Here is a 21,180-nt window from a genome sequence, read left to right on the forward strand (position 1 = left end):
GCACATGTCGGATTCAGTCACAAAGTATCCCCATCAAAAGAGACAGCATTACTGGGCGCGGCTTCACCAGGGCTGCCCTGTGACTATGATGAGGACCGAGTTTGGCAACGAGCCACGTCTTTGACCACTGGGCCTCAAGTTACCACCGGTCTACTACTCCACCCACCCTCTATGGGCAGAGCCCCTCTTTTTCAGAAACCTATGCTCTCCAATGCCTCGACCCAAACCATGGCAAATACATCTACGAGATCAACAAAAACTGCACAGGTTGTCTCTGCCATAGCGGTCCAAACAGAAGACCTGCCTTTGCCTACCCTCCCACCAATAGAGTCACCAGGCGGCGGGCCCTCACATCACTCTCCTTCCGAACTTGCATCAGATTACAGCCACCATGGCTCTTCCAACTTTGAGTCAAACACGGAAACGGTAAGGGTTAACCCCTCACTGGACGTGGCTACACCCGCACATATATCACCGACAGAAGAATTAAAAGCGTACCACTCTCATGTAAAGCAGATGGCAACCGCTTTGGGATTAGATTTATCATCATAAGTCAAGACCATTGATGATCCAGTCTTCAATTTCATGGCCCGGTCCCAGTTGGCACAGCCGGTAGCCCTGCCCTACTGCCATCATCTCAAATGCCGCTCAATGCGCTTGGCAGACTCCATACACATCCACGCCAACGTCCAAGAGATTGGAAGGCCTTTACAGAGTTCAAGAACAGGAGAACACCTACTTATTCAAACACCTTGTTCCAAACTCGCTGGTCATTGACTGTGCGACCACATCCAGATCAGGTTGACGGCATACCACTCTGGCAGATAAGGAGGGTAGAAAGTTGGACGTTATGGGGAGAAAATTATACTCCACTTCCTGCCTCTCCATCAAAGTAACTAATTACTCAATCTCCATGGCTAAATACAGCTACTGTATTTGGGAGAATCTTGAGAAGGACATTGACACATTGTCTCCAGAAGAACTCAAAGTTTGTTTTTGTAAGACTTTACAAAAAGCAGAGGATCTCAGGTGTCAGCAATTGAGCACAGCGAAACACATAGCAGAATCTGAATTCAGATCTATTACCACTGCAATTATCCTCCATCGTCGTGCTTGGCTGCATTCAGCAGCCCTGCAATAGGATATGAAATATAAGATAGAAGGTCTTCCGTTCGATGGGAAGGGCCTTTTCTCAGAAGAAATGGATACAACAATTGAAAAAATGAAGAAATCGAAATTCATAGCCAAAACATTCACCTCTTCTTTGACATCAGCGTCGTACTCTAACAAACAAAGATCGTACTACCGTCCCCGTGCGTCCTAAAGACCACAGGAACGCCGAGACTTCCGTAAGAGTTACCAATCCTTCAATAAATGCCCTGGGCAACAAAAAGGTAGATATACCCCTACACAACATGGGGAACAGGCAGAGGGCGACAAACAACGACCCTGAGATACAGGACAGCCCATCGCATCATCTATCTCTATCGCTTCATCACCTTTGCTCTCCCTCCCAGAACATCAAGGAGGTCGACCACCCGGCCTACACCATCAGCCAGCCGGTACTACTAGTCAACAACAACATCAAATTGGCAAGTCATGCTCAAGCATGGCGCCACATAACATCAGACTGGTGGGTCTTAAAGATTGTCACATCAGGCTATGCAATAGAGTTCAAGAAACACCCGCTATTCAGGGGCCTTCGCTTTACGAGGGCAACACCTGCCTTGTCACAGGAAGTGAAGAAGCTCCTACACAAGAAAGCGATAGTCCCGGTGCGATGGGCAAGTTGATGGGAGGGGTTTTACTCCTGTTATTTCCAAATCCCGAAAAGATGGTGGGATACGACCGATCATGGACCTCAGACATCTCAACAAGTTCGTACAGGTGAAGAGGTATCGGATGACAACGTTACAAGACATCTTACCACTGCTGTATTGAGAGTGGTGGCTTGTGACGTTAGACTTAAAGGATGCCTACTTTCATATAGGAATTCAGCCATCCCACCGAAAGTACCTGAGGTTCACAGTGAGAACGTTGATATATCAATACCAGGTCCTCCTGTTCAGGCTATGCACTGCCCCGCGTGTATTTACCAAATGCATGGTGATGGTGGTGGCTCACTTAAGATCAAAAGGCCCCAAACTGTACCCTTTTCTAGACAATTGGCTGCTGACATCCAGAGACAAAAAAGAGTTAATTTTGCAGATTCAGTACATGTTGGACCTTCTCCAAGACCTAGGAATACTAGTCAACTGGAAGAAGTCTCACCTAACCCCAGTATCCACCATTCCTTACATTGGCGTGATACTGGATGCAGATGCGGGGAGAGCGTTCTTACCACAAGAACGTTACCAGACCATCGCTCTGATGGTTCAAGAGTTTCAACAGCTTCAGCTGTGGTTCCTGTGTTCTTTTTGCCTAAACAGAGACAGCCCATCAAAACTACTACGTGAGCCTCACCCAATCCTTGGATCCCACTCTTGGTGGACAATGCGGTTCAACTTGCTCCGAGGAATGCCCTTTCAAGCACAGGCCCCGTCAGTGTGGGTCACGACAGATGCTTCGCTCCCGGGCTGGGGTGGTTATTGCAATACCACAGTGGCTCAAGGTCTCTGGACCCAGTCCCAATGCTGGTTCCACACAAACTTTCTGGAGTTACTGGCAGTTTACCAAGCCATAAAAGCCTTCCTCCCGATGCTAAGAGGGAGGGTAGTACAACTACACTTGGACAACACTACCGCCATCGCCTATCTGAACAGACAGGGGGGAACGGGCTCCAGGTCACTGGGTGCCCTGAGCATTCAGATCTAGCATTGGTGTATCAAGAACAGCATCACCCCAATAGCCCTCCACATCAAGGGCATGGACAACATACTGGCAGATGGCCTCAGTCGTTCATTCTCGACGGAAACTCGACACGAGTGGGAACTGAACACCACATACCTACGCAAGATATTCCTACTCTTGGGTCACCCGGAGGTCGACTTATTTGCTACAGCACGGAGCACAAAATGTAGGCTGTTCTGCTCGAGAGTGGGCCACGACCCTCAGTCTTTGGGGGATGCTTTCCAGATGGACTGGTCAGAACAGTGGGCTTGCATGTCCCCCCCTTTGCCTCTTGTGAGCAGGGTGATAGCATGTCTACTAACAGGACATGTGAAGTGCATCCTGATCACACCTTGGTGGCCCCACCAAGCATGGTTTCCACATCTACTCAAACTAGCTTCGACTTATCAGAGACTTCTTAATCGTCCAGACCTCCTGATTCAGGAAGGCGGGCTCCTTCTACATCCGGAAGTGCTCACCTTGCAACTAACAGTGTGTAAGATAGACTGCTGAAGCGAATCATGCTAAATCAGCGTAAGCCATCTACAAGAAGAAGCTAGCAAATGGAAAAGATTTACTATATACGCTTCTCACCATGCTTTCTGCCCTAAGGAGGCCTCCATCCGTGAGATCCTGCTTTATTTCAGGATCTCACTAAATCATGCTAAATCAGCGTAAGCCATCTACAAGAAGAAGCTAGCAAATGGAAAAGATTTACTATATACGCTTCTCACCATGCTTTCTGCCCTAAGGAGGCCTCCATCCGTGAGATCCTGCTTTATTTCAGGATCTCACTAAATCATGCTAAATCAGCGTAAGCCATCTACAAGAAGAAGCTAGCAAATGGAAAAGATTTGCTATATACGCTTTTCACCATGCTTTCCGCCCTAAGGAGGCCTCCATCCATGAGATCCTGCTTTATTTGACCTCTTGGAAATCAGCAAAGCTATCGAACGTATCAAAGGTCCACTTAGCTGCGCTTTCATCTCAGCATCCAGGATGGGATGGGAAAACAGTGTTCCATCATCCCTCTTGAAAGAGCTTCCTGAAAGGCCTCACTAATCTATATCCTCCCATCCGAAAACCTCTGGAACAGTGGAGCATCTTGCTGGTCCTCTCTACACTAACTGAACCGCCCTTCGAACCCATGTGTACCACAACGGTGAAGCTGGCATCCCTGAAAACAGCTTTTTTAGTGGCTATCACCACAGCTTGTAGGGTGAGTGAGAGTGAGTGAGGAGAGAAGAGCTGGTCTTGTGGTAGCAAGCATGATTTGTCCCCATAGCTAAGCAGGTCTGCCCTGGTTGCATCTGAATGGGAAACTTGATGTGTGAGCACTGTAAGATATTCCCCTCAGGGGATGAAGCCGCTCTGGGAAGAGCAGCAGGTTTCAAGTTCCCTCCCTGGCTTCTCCAAGATAGGGCTGAGAGAGATTCCTGCCTGCAACCTTGGAGAAGCCGCTGCCAGTCTGTGAAGACAATACTGAGCTAGATAGACCAATGGTCTGACTCAATATATGGCAGCTTCCTATGTTCCTACAGCCCTTTGGATGGATGTCCCTTATGCCCGTTTCTACCTGGATAAAGTTCTTCTCCGACCGGATATCACCTTTTTACCTAAAATTGTGACGTACTTCCACATCAATTAGAACGTAGTGCTACCTACCTTCTTTAAGTCACCTACCACTCCATTGGGAAAAGCCCTGCATTCCCTGGATGTACGCAGAGCGCTTCTCTATTACCTTTCAAAGACTAAACCCTTCCGCTCGTCAAAGAGACTATTTGTTGCCTACAAGGGAGCTAACAAGGGACAGGCATTGTCTAGACAGAGACTATCACACTGGATTATTGATGCCATCCGTCTGGCTTACTCTTTACAGAAGGTTCAGTCTCCAAAGACCATCAGGGTGCATTCCCAAGAGCTTATGGCGCTTCGGCTGCTCACCTGTCTGGCATATCTTTTCAAGACATCTGCAAGGCCGCTACATGGTCTTTGGAGCAACAATTTGTAAAGCACTGCACTATAGACTTACGGTCTGCTGCGGAGGCGAATTTTGGGAGAGGTGTCCTTAAAAGGGTGTTGCAATAACTCTACTTGCTCCCTCCTCTTTTCGGAGCTAACTAAACACCCATTCTAATGGATTCAATGGATCACGACCTAGATAAACAGGTTGCTGACCTGTAACTGATGATCTGGTAGTGATCCACTGATATCCATTAGATCCTCCTGAACCTTTCCTCTGCAGTAGTACTTACCTCACTATGGTAGAACTTACCTGCTTACTCGACTGCTTCGGCGGTCTCCAAGGAACTGAGGTGCCTGTACTTCCTCCCGACTCAATTAGCCACGTGGTCACGTGGGGTGGGGCGCAGGCGCTGAAAAGGAGCTGTAAAAACTCAACACTGAGAGGCTTCCGCGCAGGCGCAGAACCCATTCTAATGGATGTCAACGGATCACTACCATATCATCAGTTACAGGTGAGCAACCTGTTTTTTCCTCCTCCTTACTTGCCAGCAGATTGTGTGAAGCCACCCTTGGCACAGAAACAAGTATGAAATGTACATGTGCTGTAGGAAGTAAGTAAGTATATATGTGTGTGTGTGTGTGTGTGTGTGTGTGTGTGTGTGTGAAAGAGAGAGACCGTTCCCTCTAAGGCACACACGCACACAACCACCAAGCCCTCCACACAGCTTTCCCCAGATTGCCTCTCACTTCCTCTGTGGCTGCTGCTCCCCGTCCCCCGCTGCCTTTCCCCATCGCCGCTGGGGCTCCTGTGAGTGAAGGAGGGAATTGTCGGTCTTCCTCTGCAAGCCCCTTTCCCTGCTGCTGTGCCTGCCGCTTGGGCTCTCCTCCTTCACAACAGCCTGAACGATGAGAGCCTGGGTGGCAGACACAGCAGCAGGGAATGGGGCTCTCAGAGGGAGACCAACATTTCCTCCTTCACTCACAGGAGAGTCTCAGTGGCGATGTGGAAAGGTGACGGGGTGTGTGTGTGTGTGTGTGTGTGTGGAGAGCAGTAGGGAACAGGGCTGCTGTGGGAGGGTGGACTAAAAAGATTGCATTTTGCAGTCTGTCTGCACAATCTTTTTGTTTGTATGGGGGGGAGGGGGCATTATTTTTGCTTTAACAGCTAAGTGCTAAACATTTTGTTTAAGGGTATACACTAGGAAACACTCTTCATGTTGTATTCTTTTGACATTAATTTTGTAATAGAGTTCAGTTGCAAAAGTTGTTTGTGATCCCCACATTGAAGAGAACAGGTTGAACTCTCAGTAGCATGACACTCTGAATCTCATGGGGCAGGGCATCAAACAAGATACTTGGCAATCTCGAATTCTCACATTAAACCCATCATGATTTCCTGTAATGGCTGAGGCCAAGCAAGCCAGAGCAGCTGCAAATGGTGCCCTCTGTGTGTGTGTGTGTGTGTGTGTGTGTGTCTGTCTCCTTTTCTCTCCTCCCCCCCCCTTCCTCCTTAGCAGCAGCAACAGGAACAGCAGCAAAACCCTGGACTTGCCAACCCTCTCATCACGCCCCACCCTCCCTATGGGTCCCTCCTCGCACCTTCTCTGATGTGTCACCATAGAAGAGTCTGATTGTTTTATAGCACTGGTCTTTTCCCCCTAGATAGAATTAATATATACTTTTGAAAGTTGCCTTATTAGTTGATTATTAGCTGCACTTGTTCATTTTTTAAAAAGACATGCTTTTAAAAAATCTTAACAATACATAAGGGGAAAACACCCAACCATTCTAACCCCCGCCCCCACAATACTTTAATTTTTTTATTTTATATTTTTTAATCCATCACTGTTGGCTTTTAAGAAACAATTAAAGACATCTTTTCAGCTAAGCTTTTTAGTTTTATGAGTACTTTAATTTGAACTTTTTTATGTTTTAAGTTAAATTATGAATAATTTGTTTTATCTTTTTAATTATGTGTGGTCTTTCAACAGTGATTCTAGAATAGATACAAAATGTCTTACTGCTTCATGAGGTAGCACTCGATGGATACATATATGGAGAATTTGGTGTTGCTTTCTGGTGGTTTTAGCACCATCCTGCTGCATATGTTTTGGTTAATATCTTAATTGCTATATTTGGTTAATGTGCCACTTATGCAAAATATTTAATATTTTAAATATTTTCATGTTTTCAGTCAGTGTATGTGCACTGGTAGTTCTTGCTCTGAGCTTGTTGTGTGACACCATTGTTATTATAATTGTATACCACTTTTCAGTGGCCTGCGTGGGCTTCCCAGCAGCAACTGGTGGGCCACTATGTGAAACATGCTGGACTAGATTGGCCTTGGGCCTGATCCAGCAGGGCTGTTCTTATGTTCTAAAATGTTCTGAAAGTGGTTTACATTGGACAGATTTTTTTAAAAAAAGATTCCCTGCCCCCAAAGCCAACTGTATTTACGGGATAAGAGCAAGAAAATATTATTTTGTTATATGCCCTTTTTAACCACCAATTTCTATTTAAAAAACCAAAACACACACACACACAGGAAATTGGCCTGCAGCAGCTTCTAGAACAAAATCAAATATATAATACACTTCTTTTTCCTTCCATATTTATGGTTCTTAGTAATGAATAAGTAGTTTCAGTGTTGATTAATAAGTTGCAGAAGAAGAGAGGTGGGGGAGCGGGGGGAGATGAAATTTTTTTTGCACGCCACACTTTGTGTGCCACGTTTTTTCTTCGTGTGTGTGTGAGAGAGAGAGAGAGAGAGAGAGTTATGTGCGCACACTGTCCTGAAACTGCAGCCCAGAACACAACTGTTTCCACTCACTGATGATAAAAATTAGAGGGAACACTGGGGTGTGTGTCTGTCTAAGTAACAAACAGTAAGTGTGTGTGTTCGCTTATCACATGTATTTCGTGTGTGGGTATATACCCAAATACAGAATGCTCCATGAGAAGCTGCCTTTAGTTGGCCAGTGAAATAGTCTGCTCTGGCAGATTGGGTCTTGATGACTTAACAATTTGTGAACAAGAATTTAAAAATTGTGCTTTGGAGTGACTTCTAAAGCTCTCAAATTAAAAACTCTCAATTTGCAATTATGTAGTCTCCTTTCAAACTGTAGCTTGTGCGTTTTCTTGCATTTGCTCCCCAAATCCCTTCTATACCCATAAAATATAGTTGGCTTTGTCTACTCCCAAAGTTGGAAGTTTGGGGGCACTACTGGTGCTGGAATGTGCGTGTATTGCTTTGTGTGTATACTTCCCATGCTAACTGGGCAAAGAGACAACATTCATAGTGGGTGATTCTCTTACATTTAGTAGTAGGAATGTGCACGGACCGGTTCGGAGGCCATTCTACTGGCCTCCGAACCGGTCCGGACATGGGGTGGTTTTGGTTCGGCACTGGGGTGAGGGGCGGCCGGGGGGGGGGGGGGGCTTTACTTACCCCTCCCGCGCTTTCCACCTTTTGAACCGTAAATATTGAAGAAATCCGGGCGGCAGGATCCCTCGCCGCCCACTTCAATTCAAGACGATGGCGCCTCCCTGTTAGAGAAATTGGGCGGCAGGATACTTCCCTGCCGCCCCCTTGAAGCCCCCTGCTGCTGCTGCCCCCTTTCGCCCCCTTAAATATTGCCCGGACCTGACCACGCTCTCTACAAACGGGCGGGCGGCAGCGGGATGTACTCCCACTCACCTGCCCCCTTCTCCTTGTCTGGCGTCCGTCCTTCAAGTCTTCGGGAAGCCTTCTGCGCGTGCGCGCGCAGAAGGCTTCCTAAACACTTCTGCAGACAGCAGGGAAGGGGGCGGGCGAGCGGGAGTACATCCCGCTGCCGCCCGCCCGTTTGTAGAGAGCGCGGTCGGGTCCGGGCGAGATTTAAGGGGGTGAAAGGGGGCGGCATCAGCAGGGGGCTTCAAGGGGGCGGCAGGGAAGTATCCTGCCGCCCAATCTCTTTAACAGGGAGGCGCCATCGTCTTGAATTGAAGTGGGTGGCGAGGGATCCTGCCGCCCGGATTTCTTCAATATTTACGGTTCAAAAGGTGGAAAGTGCGGGAGGGGTAAGTAAAGCCCCCCCCCCGCCCTTAATGGAACCCCCTCACCCCAGTGCCGAACCGCAGCACCCGGATCCATGCACACTCCTATTTAGCGGGGGAGAGCAACTGGCTCTGTTCAACCTCAGCACAGCATCCTTCTGGTGACTATTGCTTCTGCCTACATTGTGTGTCTTTCTAGACTGTGAGCCCTTTGGGAACAGAACCATTTTATTTTTAAAATGTTTTTCTGTTAATTCTGATAATTTTTTGTTGAAAAGCAGTATATTAATAATAATAAAGGCTGGAAAATAATTACAGTATTTATAGATGACCAGATGACTGGGATTTTCCCAGCCTTGCTTTCATCATAGTTGAAATGTCCAGGAAATTGAAATCTTAGAGGAGCTAATCAGCTGAGTGGAAGTTCAGTCCCTGTTCAAAGTGGCACACAGGAATAAAAGGCAGCTGAGGAAAATACTTTCCATCCATTCTCCTCGGGAGAGCCAACACTTCAGTTCATTGGTGTGCCCAGAAGAAACAAATACCTTTAAGAGTCTGCCACTGTTGCTTAGCAACCTTCCTTGGAAGCAGAGCAAGCCCTATATAGTTGCTTTGGTGGCCCTGTTTTCTACTCTGTCTTGAAGAAAGCTTCTTGTTCATAATTACACTTGCTATTCCAACAACGGCTTTGCTCTTTCCTGTAGCAGAGATGGCAGGGCCCAACCCTGTCAGTAATGGAGGTGGCTTGCCATGACCCTTATTTATCCCCCCACCCCACCCCAATAGCTTCCATAGTTGGTATCCCACAGTCTCTGTAGAATCTTTCTCTTGATTTCTTGCACATATTTGAGGTGTAAGAAAGGTCTTGCTTAAAAGTGGACTACTAACAGGTCTACTAAAACTGAACTGCTAAAAGGTCATCTAGTTTATTAGTCATGTAGAAACTACGAAACCTATTTTGAAGGAGTATTTTGTGTTGGTTGAGACTTGTTTCCTTGTGACTTTTGTACAGTTTACAGACCTACATTTATTAATGTTTTTGTTATTGAAAGGGGGGCATATTCCTTGGTATTACTTCACCAGTACTCTCCTTGAAAAGCTTTATATATACTTTTGAATATTGCAGTATCAGACAAAGTAATCTTCTGAATCTTCAGTAGTTTTTGTCTTTGTGGTGCATTTGTGCTGTTGCGCAGTATAGCCGTTGAAAAATGCTAAGTGTAAGCAGTATGTAATGGAATACGTCTTGTTTCTCCTCGCTAGCAGATTACTGTGAGGCTAACAAACTTTGTATGCTACTGGGTTAGTTATCTGGATTCATTGTGGTTGTGGTTTTGAAACAATGTTTTTTGTAATCAAAAGGATGGTTGAACATTCTAAACAACCAAGGTTCAAAATACCTATAATATAGGTTAAAACTAGCCAGTATATAAATTTTGTTTCTCATCTTATAAACCAGTAGGGGGCATTCTAACCCAGAGTGACTGAGGTATTTAACCTTCGTACATTGAACTTGTTTTGGAGGAAGACACTCAATAATATTTTTAAAATTCTATATTTTCTCTTTTTTCTCTTAACGTCTATATTTCAAAGCGATATCCTTTTTTTCTTTTAATATGCTCCTAAAAGTCTGTGTTTTGTTATTGTTCTTGCACACATTGCTAATACTTAACACTATAAAGTGGCCGCAGGATGTGTTGTTCTAAGGTACTTAATGAAACAACTAGGAAAGCTACAAATTAATTAAAATTTGATTTATAAAATGAGTGATAGCAATTATCCTATGCACTTCTGTATTGAAAATGCTTCACAGTTCATGCCTCTAGTGGTGTATCTTCAGACTACTCCTCAGCTTTTTATTTGATCTTTTTTTGTGTGAAGTCATTTGGCAATAACATGACACCTTATGTTGTCCTCTAGCTAGGTGAACAGAAGATGCTAGTTCTTGAGATGGTTGGTTAGAACATTAAGAATGCCAGAACTAGTTAAGAATTGACCCAGTATTATTTTTAATATTCAGATTAGGGATTTCCTATAGGAGAAATTTGAAGGGGATATATTAGTTATTTAGACTTGCTACTTCATTTAAAACTTTACTCAGCATTTTGAAACTACCATCAAATACATTAAGATGCCTAAAAGATTCCTGCAGCCTTCACAAAGGGAGATGCAAGAATTTTTTTTTCAGGCAGAATTCTAAGATCTAACATAAGCCCTGCTAAGTTGGACTGAAAAGAGCTGCTTCTTGAACATCCATGTTTATACTGTAAAGGTGTTTGTTCTCATTAGGTACAATGAAGCAAATCTTCCATATAATTGCATTAGTGATACGTGACATTAAAGCTTAATTGGCTTATTTAAAATATCTTGCACATCAATTTCTTTTAGATTGTGAAAATTGAAAAGGTCATGAGTGCAGTTTAATATTCCTGGGTGAGAGATTTCAATTTTAGTTCAATTTGTAGAGAATTAATTAGGAAATAAGACTAAAAGAAAAAGGGTATTGAATGCAAATAAGGCTGTTATGCTTATTGGAATAAAGAACACGAGGCATCCTGGACTGCTATGAAACTCCCATTGTAAATTCAACAGGTGCCCAAATTAGTTTTTTTTAAAAACCTATTTTGTAGCAAGACTTTAAAAACTAGTCTTCATAGCAATTAGAACTGGAAAAAACATTAAGGTTTTTGTGGACTTTTTCTTCGTAGGAAATAGATGAAGCCTGTAAGAGGATAAAGCGTGAAATTGATGATCTGGGCCCTGAAGTTGGTGACATTAAAATCATTCCGTTGTATTCCACACTTCCACCACAACAGCAGCAGAGGATTTTTGAGCCTCCCCCTCCCAAAAAACCAAATGGTGCAATAGGACGAAAGGTAAGTTTTTATTTAAAGCATGTGTTTATCTTGGCTTATATTAAAAGACTGGTGCTACTCCATGTTACAAAGAAAGTTCACTATACGAGCTTCACCTCTTAATGTTTTAAGTACTTGGGAAACATCTCCCTGTTCTCTTACTCTCGACCCCACTCCGTTTCCTCCAACTCTAGCTAATTTCTGCAACATTAATATAGTTCACATAAATATAGTTCACTATCATTTTGTCTCTATGTGGAAAGTAAGGCATTTAGATTTGTAGGATGTCTTTGAGCTATCTCCATTCACAAATTTGCTTTGTAATTCAGGGTTGAGCTCTTGATTGGGAGAGGTATGAGATAGTGATAATCCTGCCCATATTGGTGCATACCACAGTTCTTTTGCAGTACTCCAATAGTATTTTTTCAGTACATACTGCTTTGGGGTAGAGGTCTCCGTGAAAACTACATATATTTATGTTGACTCTTCTAGCCTTGTATGTGTTTGGAAACTTGACAACACCGCAAGATGCAACTGTTATATAATGTGACAGTATTACTACTGAAAGTATGAAACACTATAAATATTAAAGCAATTTTTGTTTACAAACAAATTACCATCATTGTGTCATATCACTAACATTGTGTGCTAGTGGAGCTACAATCATTCCTGAAGCGGGTAATTTTATTTCTGGGATTCTCCACCCCTGCCCTCCTGAATGGCAGGTGCTACTCCTAGCTGCTAAAAGATGTTACTTTAGAAGCTATATATGGCAGTGAATCATTCTTAATAAGCTCTAATTTACAAGAAATGAGGTTATAAATTTTAGTTAGTTTTTTAAAAAAATACTAAACTCTTGAATCTGCTCTAGTTAGGGTTTATTTCTTTATCATTATGTTCCTTGTAGAGTGAGTATACAAGACATTGATGACAAGTTGTTCTTGGTGTATAAATTGCTTACTGAATCTGTGGAAGTGAACCTTTGTTGTTTGCTTGTTGACAAGCTGGTATTAGCACATGACCAAATGGTAGTGTTGCATTTTGCTTAAAAATTATCAATCAATCATACTGTGACAAAACTTGGGTTTTTTCTTGCCAAGCCCAGAGAAATCTGTGGGAAATCTCTCACTTCTTCAGTTCTAGCACTAGGTAGGTTTGGAAAACCTACAAAGATACTGACCTATCTTATAGAGCTAGTGACAATGTGTATAGAAAGCATTTTGAACACTTGAAACTTAGTTATACATGTGAAGATGTCAGCCAGTATTATTGTATTAATAACTGCATTTCCCCCAAAATACTTGGCTTTTGGGGGGCTATAGACAAAATGATCACCCTGTGGGGGTTGCTTTATCCACCTCTATCAACATTTTTTTAATATCCCGCTCTTCTTCCAAGGAGCCCAGAGGAGTACTTCCAAGGAGTACTAGATAAGTTTCTCCTCACAACAACCCTGTGAAGTAGGTTAGGTGGAGAGAGAAGTGACTGGCCCAGATTTCACCAGCAAGTCTCATGGCTGAATGGAGATTTGCACTCTGGTCTCCTCAGTCCTAGTCCAGCACTCTAACCACTACACCATGCTGGCTCTCCAGCCATGCTTTAAATGGGTCAGTGTGGTGAGCAGTTTGTGTACAAAGACCACGGCAGTGAAGTGTTTGAAATGCCATTGTAAACTTAATCATTATGATAAATCCCCTTATGATAAGGGGATGGCTGTCAGGGAAAGCTTTTTAAAGCTGTTTGATGTGGTGGCTGCATTGTGTGCCTTGACCCTTTGAGCTGTGTAGTGGAATTCTAACTCTGCATATGGCAGTTTCTGCCTAATTCCGCCTTCTGTTCTATTGTCTGGTAATACTTTGAAAAAAATGAGATATAGATTTAGGTTTTTCTAAAAGTAACTCTGTGTAATTCAAAGAGTGCAGTCCATAGAGGTCTCTTTAAGTTGCCTAGAAATTGGTTCATTGGCTTGTAACTTCTTGTTAGTACATAGAATACAACAAAAAGTTGTTTTCCTAACTTGATTATATGTTTTGTAGTTCAGAACTGTGTTTGAAAGCTATTGAACAAGTTACCTATAAATCATTTCTAGTTCACATAGGATTGATTCAGAAAGCACTCCCACCATAATTTAGAACCCAAGTGATGGCTGGAGCTTCCAAACATATTAAAGGTCAACCAGAGTTTGGAGCTGCTTGTTGGATCTTGTTTTCTGTCTTCTAAACATTTTCTTTTGTAAATTCACTCTGTTTTACTGAATGTCTTTATACACCTACAGAGTATAGCAACAGTATCCAGATTATTTCAAAGTAGTGTGATTGTAGTGGTGTTAAATTAACAGTGTTAGAAAATTGTGCATTTCAAGAGAATCTGCTGCTAGGTTCCTTTTTAAAAAGCCCTCTGGCTTCTAACTGCTCTAGGTCACAACATTAAATGTTGCTGCCTGACAAACTTAGGACAGCCTATTAAAGGCTTAATGGACCTTAAATGAATGCTGTAATCTGTTTTTATACCTCTGTTGCATTCTTAAGTGGCTTATGTTTGAATATTTGTGCTGTGTTTTGTATTCTGCACAGTAGAAAAAACTTTATTATATGTTTCTACAGGTGGTTGTGTCCACTAATATTGCTGAGACATCATTAACAATAGATGGTGTTGTATTTGTCATTGATCCTGGATTTGCTAAGCAGAAGGTAACTATAACCACTACCCCCCGGCCAAAGGGTTAGAATTTACTGTGGGATGTTTTGCTAGTCAATGACTGAATAAACTTATATCTATCTGTGGGATGTATTCTAAGAAAGTTAGTCATGACTAATCACCATTGAAGCCAAACAGATGAGTTAGTTGTGACTAACTTAAGTCTCATTAATTTCATTGGGATTTAGGATTCCTGCTTTACTAGGAATGTAGCCATATAGAACTAAGCTGTTTACAGTGGTCCTTTCTGTCCAAAGAACCATGAGCAGAAGGAAAATGGTACAAGCTTCTGTTAGAGATCGTGGAAGAATCTGCACGGTTGCTGTAATATATTCTACAGCAGTTGTGATTGGAATTTAGTTTTACTTTTCCTCTACAGTGCTCTAATACAAGGAATAAAGCAGCCTATCTGTGAATGAAAGATCTGTTCCAAAGGTGCCATCACAAAATGCCTTTTGCACCTTCTGAATCCAGTGTTTTTCCAAAGCAAATATTTGTGTGTGTGTGTGTGTGTGTGTGTGTGTATCTTAATCAGTTGCAATACCAGTCTGCTTGGTAAATTATGTTGAAAATATAGTAGGTTGGTGGGTATGGCTTGATTTCATGACTTTTTTTTTTAAAGCCAGCTTTTGGAACAGATCTCCTTGACCGTCTTTTAAATAATAAATTCAGTAAATGGTGAATGATATTGTTTAACTTGTTAAAAATACTTGTTTGTAATAAACTAATTTTTCTGGAATATGCTCACTGTATAGCTTTTATTTAGAATTCAAGTTCTGAGCAAAGTCTGCAGATTATTTGTACCAAATGCAAGTGAAATTAAATTATTTACGCGTTAATGCTGTCTGGCATCTTCATCAACAGAATTCTAGTGGAGCTTGCAATCTTGACAGTGCATTTATTGACTCTAGTACTTTGATTATTCAACCATTGAGGCTGTTTTGGTCTGCACTGAATAATTTTAGCAGAAAATGTATAGGTAACACTCAGATCGGTTGGTGGGAGAGCTGTTGCACAAGAGTAGTCTTGTGCAAATCCCCATTTTTTAGCACAATTAAGCTAACTACTTATGCTGGTGCAAACTTGCTCATTCCGCAAGCACGCCATTGCTTTGGATCCAGCCAATACAGTATATCCTATTTGCAAGTCTTCCAGTAGTAAATACTATGTTTATTTTTATCATTTAATTGAAATGAGGTGAGTTGACTTTTTCCCAAAGAAATTTGTTTAGAATTCTTTTCCTAACGAAACTACTAATTTGAAGTAAGATTCTCTTTTTAAAATTTGACTCTTCCCTCAAATAGGTATACAATCCTCGTATAAGAGTAGAATCTCTCTTGGTGACTGCAATAAGTAAAGCTTCCGCTCAGCAAAGAGCTGGCCGTGCTGGTCGTACTAGACCAGGCAAGTGTTTTCGACTATATACGGAGAAGGCTTACAAAACTGAGATGCAGGTGCGTAGCTGATAGTTGGTTGGACTGAGTTAACTGTAAAGCGAGTTTCACACACTTGACGGGGGTCAAAAAGATACTTAAACACAACCCATAATAATGTATTCCCTTTGAAGTTGGAAAAGATATCTATGCTAAAAGAATCAACATGGAAATTTGTTGAGTTTGAAATCCCAGCACCATCTTCCTAATACTGTTTTTGTGATCCTGAAGGCTTGAAACTTTTCGCTTTGCCTTTACATAAATTAATTTTATTTTATAGTCTTCATAAACAGCTTTTCTAAGAAAGGGATATCCAAAGTGACATGCAATAAACTAAAAACCCAACCAGTTAGAGCAAGTTGATTAAAAAGGCAAAAAGAAGTTTTTTATTTTAAAATACTTTATTTTTAAATAAATTGTAAATGCACACAAACTTTTATTTAATCATAATTCTTCTAAGTAATTACAGTTAAGTATTTCCTTGACTGTGATATGTCACTGCCATTGTATAGAAGGCTTTATATGTGGTTAACAACTCTTAAAATATGTTTTGTTGTACTTAATAAACAATTGGCACATTTCTTTGTAGCTATTGCGTTTTTGTCTTTAGTTCTCACATGATGTGTTAATTTAGACATACTCGGATAGTCATGTAATTTAATCCCACATCAGTTGTGGAATTTCACTTTTTCCTGTGATTGGTATAAAGAATTCTGGCTGGTACTTTTAAGCAGGATAACAGTTCTCAATATTGCTCATTTACAGCTTTTTTAATACATTTGAAGTCAAGACTTTTTTTCATTTCAGTTATGTTAATTGCTGTAGTGGTATTAGACCAGGATTTGCTATGGAAAGAAGTCCCACCATAAATTAGAATAAATTCCTAGTTCTTGGTCTGATATTAAATACTGGCCTAACTTGATATTAAGGAAAATTAAAGCATTAATATTAAAGTGCAAATGAACACAGTGTTTTGTTTTGTTTTGTTTTGTTTTAAATTAGGACAACACCTATCCTGAGATTCTGAGGTCCAATTTGGGTTCTGTGGTATTGCAATTGAAGAAACTTGGTATAGATGACTTAGTTCATTTTGATTTTATGGATCCACCAGGTATATTTTGATCAATTTGTACTTTGATTGTTTTCCTTTCAGATTGAGAAATTTGGCATAAAGTGAATTGAATTTTGTTGCTTGAAAGAAATATGTTAAGTTTACGTAAAGTATGCAAGGCTCTAATTTCCCTTGTTAAAAGTTGACTGCAGCTTTTCATGGATTGTGAAACAATTAGTCCAGATAGTTCGAGTTAGTGCTCTATGTTGAACACTTTATACCACAAGCTCAGTAATGGCCAACATAATGCACAGTCTAACACTGGCATTTCCCCTTACACCAGGCCTGCTGTCCATGTAAAATCTAGCCCTGACGGAGTTGCGCATCAACTCAAGAGCACAGTTGCTCATCAGTTTGGAAATGCACATCTCCACTTTTGCAACTGAACTTCCATTGTTTTCAGTGGAAGCTCTGTTGCACAACTGCAAGTGTGCATTTCTGAGTTGTTTTGTAATTGCACTCTTTCAAAGCTCTGCAGGGGCTAGGTTTTCATGTGTGCCCCGGCAGAAGGGAAACACCAGAATTAGGCTGCGCATTACATCAGCCAGGGATTTCATATTTTAAAACAAATTAATCTAGTTGGTTGGTTAATTGATTGGCTCTTTTTGTAGGTGTGTCCTTGGTCATTAGAATTGGAAGCTACCTAGGGAGACCTGGATTCAAATACTAGCGTCCAGAGCAGCCTAACATGGGCAATGCTAATCCTCTTGTACTCCCTTGCGGTTTGACAGTGAAGCATGGGTGGTCTTACACTTTTTGTCCAAGAGTGAAAATATTTTGCCTGCATGTCACTGTCAGCCACGTTTCCTGTCAAATGAAATGGGTGAGCTCCTTAAAATACTTTGACTAGACTACCTATGCCTTGCTGCAAGGTGGGGGAACTAGGATCAACTGCTGATTGATCTAGATTTCAGCCACTATCTTTAGCATAAGATGGTCAGCAGCATTGTTTGAGTCTCAGCCTAGATTCCCATCTGTAAAGCAGGAGTTTTAACAAAGTAACTCACAAGGTTGATGAAATAGTATAAATCTAAACAGAAAGATGAGTGGAAACAAGATTGTGAATTATTAATAATTGCTATGTGACATACAAAAAAAGCTACTATCTCCTTTACCTTCCTGCTAAAATAGCAAATTGGTATGCACTGCATAAAGTGGGAGTACAAGAAAGTGACAAAAGCAATTGATTATGAATAGCAGATGCAGTACCTTGGTCTCTCTAGGAATTTGCTTGGGCCACAGTTCAATTTGGATGGTCATGCTAATCCTCCAATATGGGATTTTAAAATAACTTGGCCTTTAATGGATGTGTTGAGTGACCTTATTGTGGGAAGCTGGCAGATAGGACAAGAACATGGTTTAGGTCAAGTACAGTGAAACCAATTGTATTAAGCAACTTAGTACAAATTTAGGAAGTGATTAGAAAACAGCCTGCAGATTGACACGTCTATAGCCAAATTTTAGTGGGTTATGTTGCTAATCTCAAAAGCTATTTGAATCGTCTTGAATATAACCCTAAATAAAGCTCCAGAATTTTATCAGATTCATTAGTCACTGGGTATCGGTAATTAAATGTTGACAGCTTATGTTCTGAATTTGGTTGACTACAAAATGAAAAATGAGATTGATTTATAGTATGATGTTACTTTTTTGCTCTCTAAAGTCAGCTTAACTAATAAGAGGTTTCCTTGCAGCTCCAGAAACCTTGATGAGAGCCCTAGAGCTTTTGAATTACCTAGCTGCTTTAAATGATGATGGAGACTTGACTGAATTGGGTTCCATGATGGCGGAATTTCCACTCGATCCACAACTGGCTAAAATGGTTATTGCAAGTTGCGACTACAACTGTTCTAATGAGATTCTTTCTATTACTGCCATGCTGTCAGGTAATAGCAGGGACAGAGATGCCAATCAAAACACAGATCTCCAATTAGGGGAAGCTTGTATTAGTGTTCCTGCAACAGGACTTATAAATATAACTTATAAAAAGCTTGAATTGTGCCTTTCAAAGTTACTGTATAGTGTGATTCACAATGGAGTAAAGTTTGTAAATGAAATCAACACTGAAGCTAAAGAAGTCATTGTGTGTGAAATGGTGAACTAATTCTTCTCATGGCAGCAAAAAATCTATTTAATAACTCCAGATCATAGGAACACACTTCTGTCTGTTTAAAAATTGTCCCATGCCCATTTTTTGTTAGAAATTGAGCAATAGTAATACTTATCCACTTTATTTTCAGCCCTCTAAGTTGTGGTTGCCAGTTAGATGACTAGTTAATTCTAGCTGACTTTAGGAAAAACTTAACAAATAGATGGACAACACAAGTTATTAATAATATGATTTCATATTTTAAAAAGTGGAAACTGCATATCTGTAGAATGGAGTCTTCTGAATACTAGTGTGTTGTTTACAGTGATCAAGCTTTACTAGGGTTGGGATCCCAAAAGAGTTACCTATGGGGGTAACCAACGGCTTGGACGTGCCCAGTGGGAAATCTTTAAATTTTGAACAGCATATTCACATATCACACACTGCTTTTGAAAGTTGCCAATGTTTTTCAAAAGTAGTTTGGCATGGAGGAGCTGCTATTCAAAGAAACAAGGCCAAAGCCTGACTGGGCATGCAGTTCTTTGGATCCCAGCTAAAACACTGTTTCTTCTTGTGGGAGGGGGAGGAATTGTCTCAGTACAGAATCTGTGCAGGTAAGGGAAGTAATAAAGATGATCAATGCTTAAATTCTCCCCTATTTAGCAACTTTAATTGTATTCTACCATTAACAAGATGTCAGCTATCCATTATGGTAATGGGGACATTACCATTTACTAGAGTTATAAAAGATATATTTGGTTGTTCCTGAAATGGAGAAGTTCACAGTAGATCATAAGGTAAAGGTTTTGGGTAGACAAACTATCACTTTATTATTGCAGCATATTAACATTAACAGTATTTTTCTAAAAACAAGCTACAATGTTTGTTGCAGAAATATGACAGTTCAGACTCAGAGCAGATGGGCAGGGCAGAATCTAATTGTTTCATGTAAATTGTAGCCTTATTCGCGGAGGTGGTGGTAGGTTGATGCCTGCCTTTTTATGCCATGTGTTTTCATCAAAGCAGACTAAGACTTGATCCGAGATCTCATCAACTGCATATGTTGTAATCCCCTTACTGTATATGTGTATTACTTAAACTTTGTCCTCCTTTATGGATACTTCACAGAATATTTATACATACAATAGCTTCATTCTTTTTCAATCAAGAATATGTGCACACAACATTCAGTATAATATTTTATTAAGAACACACAGTCTAAAAGAAACTTGTTCTGTGACATAGTTACTATCTTGGACACAGTTAAAATCCTATTGCCTTTCAACAAGCATCATTAACAGAACTGAGGAAAATAATCGGTATGGAACAAAATGCATATGGGATACATTAACACCTGGTTTAGACTTCTCTGTATTTTAGTCATAGGGGTAGATAAAGTGGATGGGGGAAATAGTGTTGATCAAAGCTTTCTAAATCGAAGTAATTCTATTTTGTTTAAAATTAAGTCCTTAGATTACTTTAAGTTGATGAAAATTAGTAATGTTCATTTTACAGCACAGTATAAACATGACTAATTTTTATCTTTAAGTACTTATATCATTGAATTAATAGAAGTATGCCATGATAGTGTATGTTTTTATTAGGCTTAGGTCCACAGCATTTAAACCTTTCTGTCTCTGGATGTTGGACATTATTTGCTTTTGTAGAAACTCTTCTTTTTAGACTCTTGGTTCTTAATATCTATATTTTTAAATGATGTTCTGTTAACATTGCGGCTCTTGCAGTATTGCTATTGGCATATTGCAGTTGTGCACAGTATTCAGTTTATGCTTTGTTACAAATCTTTTCCCACTGTGTCTATACTTCTAGGAGGGTATTGTATGAATTATCAAAAGCAATCTTGATAGGGCTTTATGGGCTTTGGTTGTAGCCAAAGCAAAATTGTCATGGAGTTTAAAGAGCAAATAGACTTTCAGTCTCTTCTTTCATAACCCAGTGTGTTTTGTTTCACTTAAACACATGTGCAACTTGTAAGTGAAATATTTTTGTACATAATATCTAGGGAATAGAAGTAGTTGTTTCTTCATGTTACCAAGGGTGTATAATTTTACAAGGCTGAAAGACTAGCACTAACACAACAAATAAGCTGCTTTATGGAGTGTTTCTCTACTATAAATAGTGAAGTCACTACTTCTGGTCATTACT

General features: G+C 40.9%; 1 protein-coding gene across 1 annotated transcript in view; it reads left to right on the forward strand.

The window, feature by feature from the left end:
• DHX15 (DEAH-box helicase 15) overlaps positions 1-21,180 on the forward strand; it is an 80,634-nt gene that overhangs the window by 34,257 nt on the left and 25,197 nt on the right. The window contains exons 6-10 of the mRNA XM_053252656.1: positions 11,538-11,705; positions 14,288-14,374; positions 15,686-15,835; positions 16,817-16,925; positions 18,620-18,811. Coding sequence (XP_053108631.1) covers positions 11,538-11,705; positions 14,288-14,374; positions 15,686-15,835; positions 16,817-16,925; positions 18,620-18,811 — 706 coding nt within the window. The remainder of the gene's footprint in view (positions 1-11,537; positions 11,706-14,287; positions 14,375-15,685; positions 15,836-16,816; positions 16,926-18,619; positions 18,812-21,180) is intronic.

This window comes from Hemicordylus capensis, chromosome 5, assembly GCF_027244095.1.
Source record: "Hemicordylus capensis ecotype Gifberg chromosome 5, rHemCap1.1.pri, whole genome shotgun sequence".
Classification (NCBI taxonomy): Eukaryota; Metazoa; Chordata; class Lepidosauria; order Squamata; family Cordylidae; genus Hemicordylus; species Hemicordylus capensis.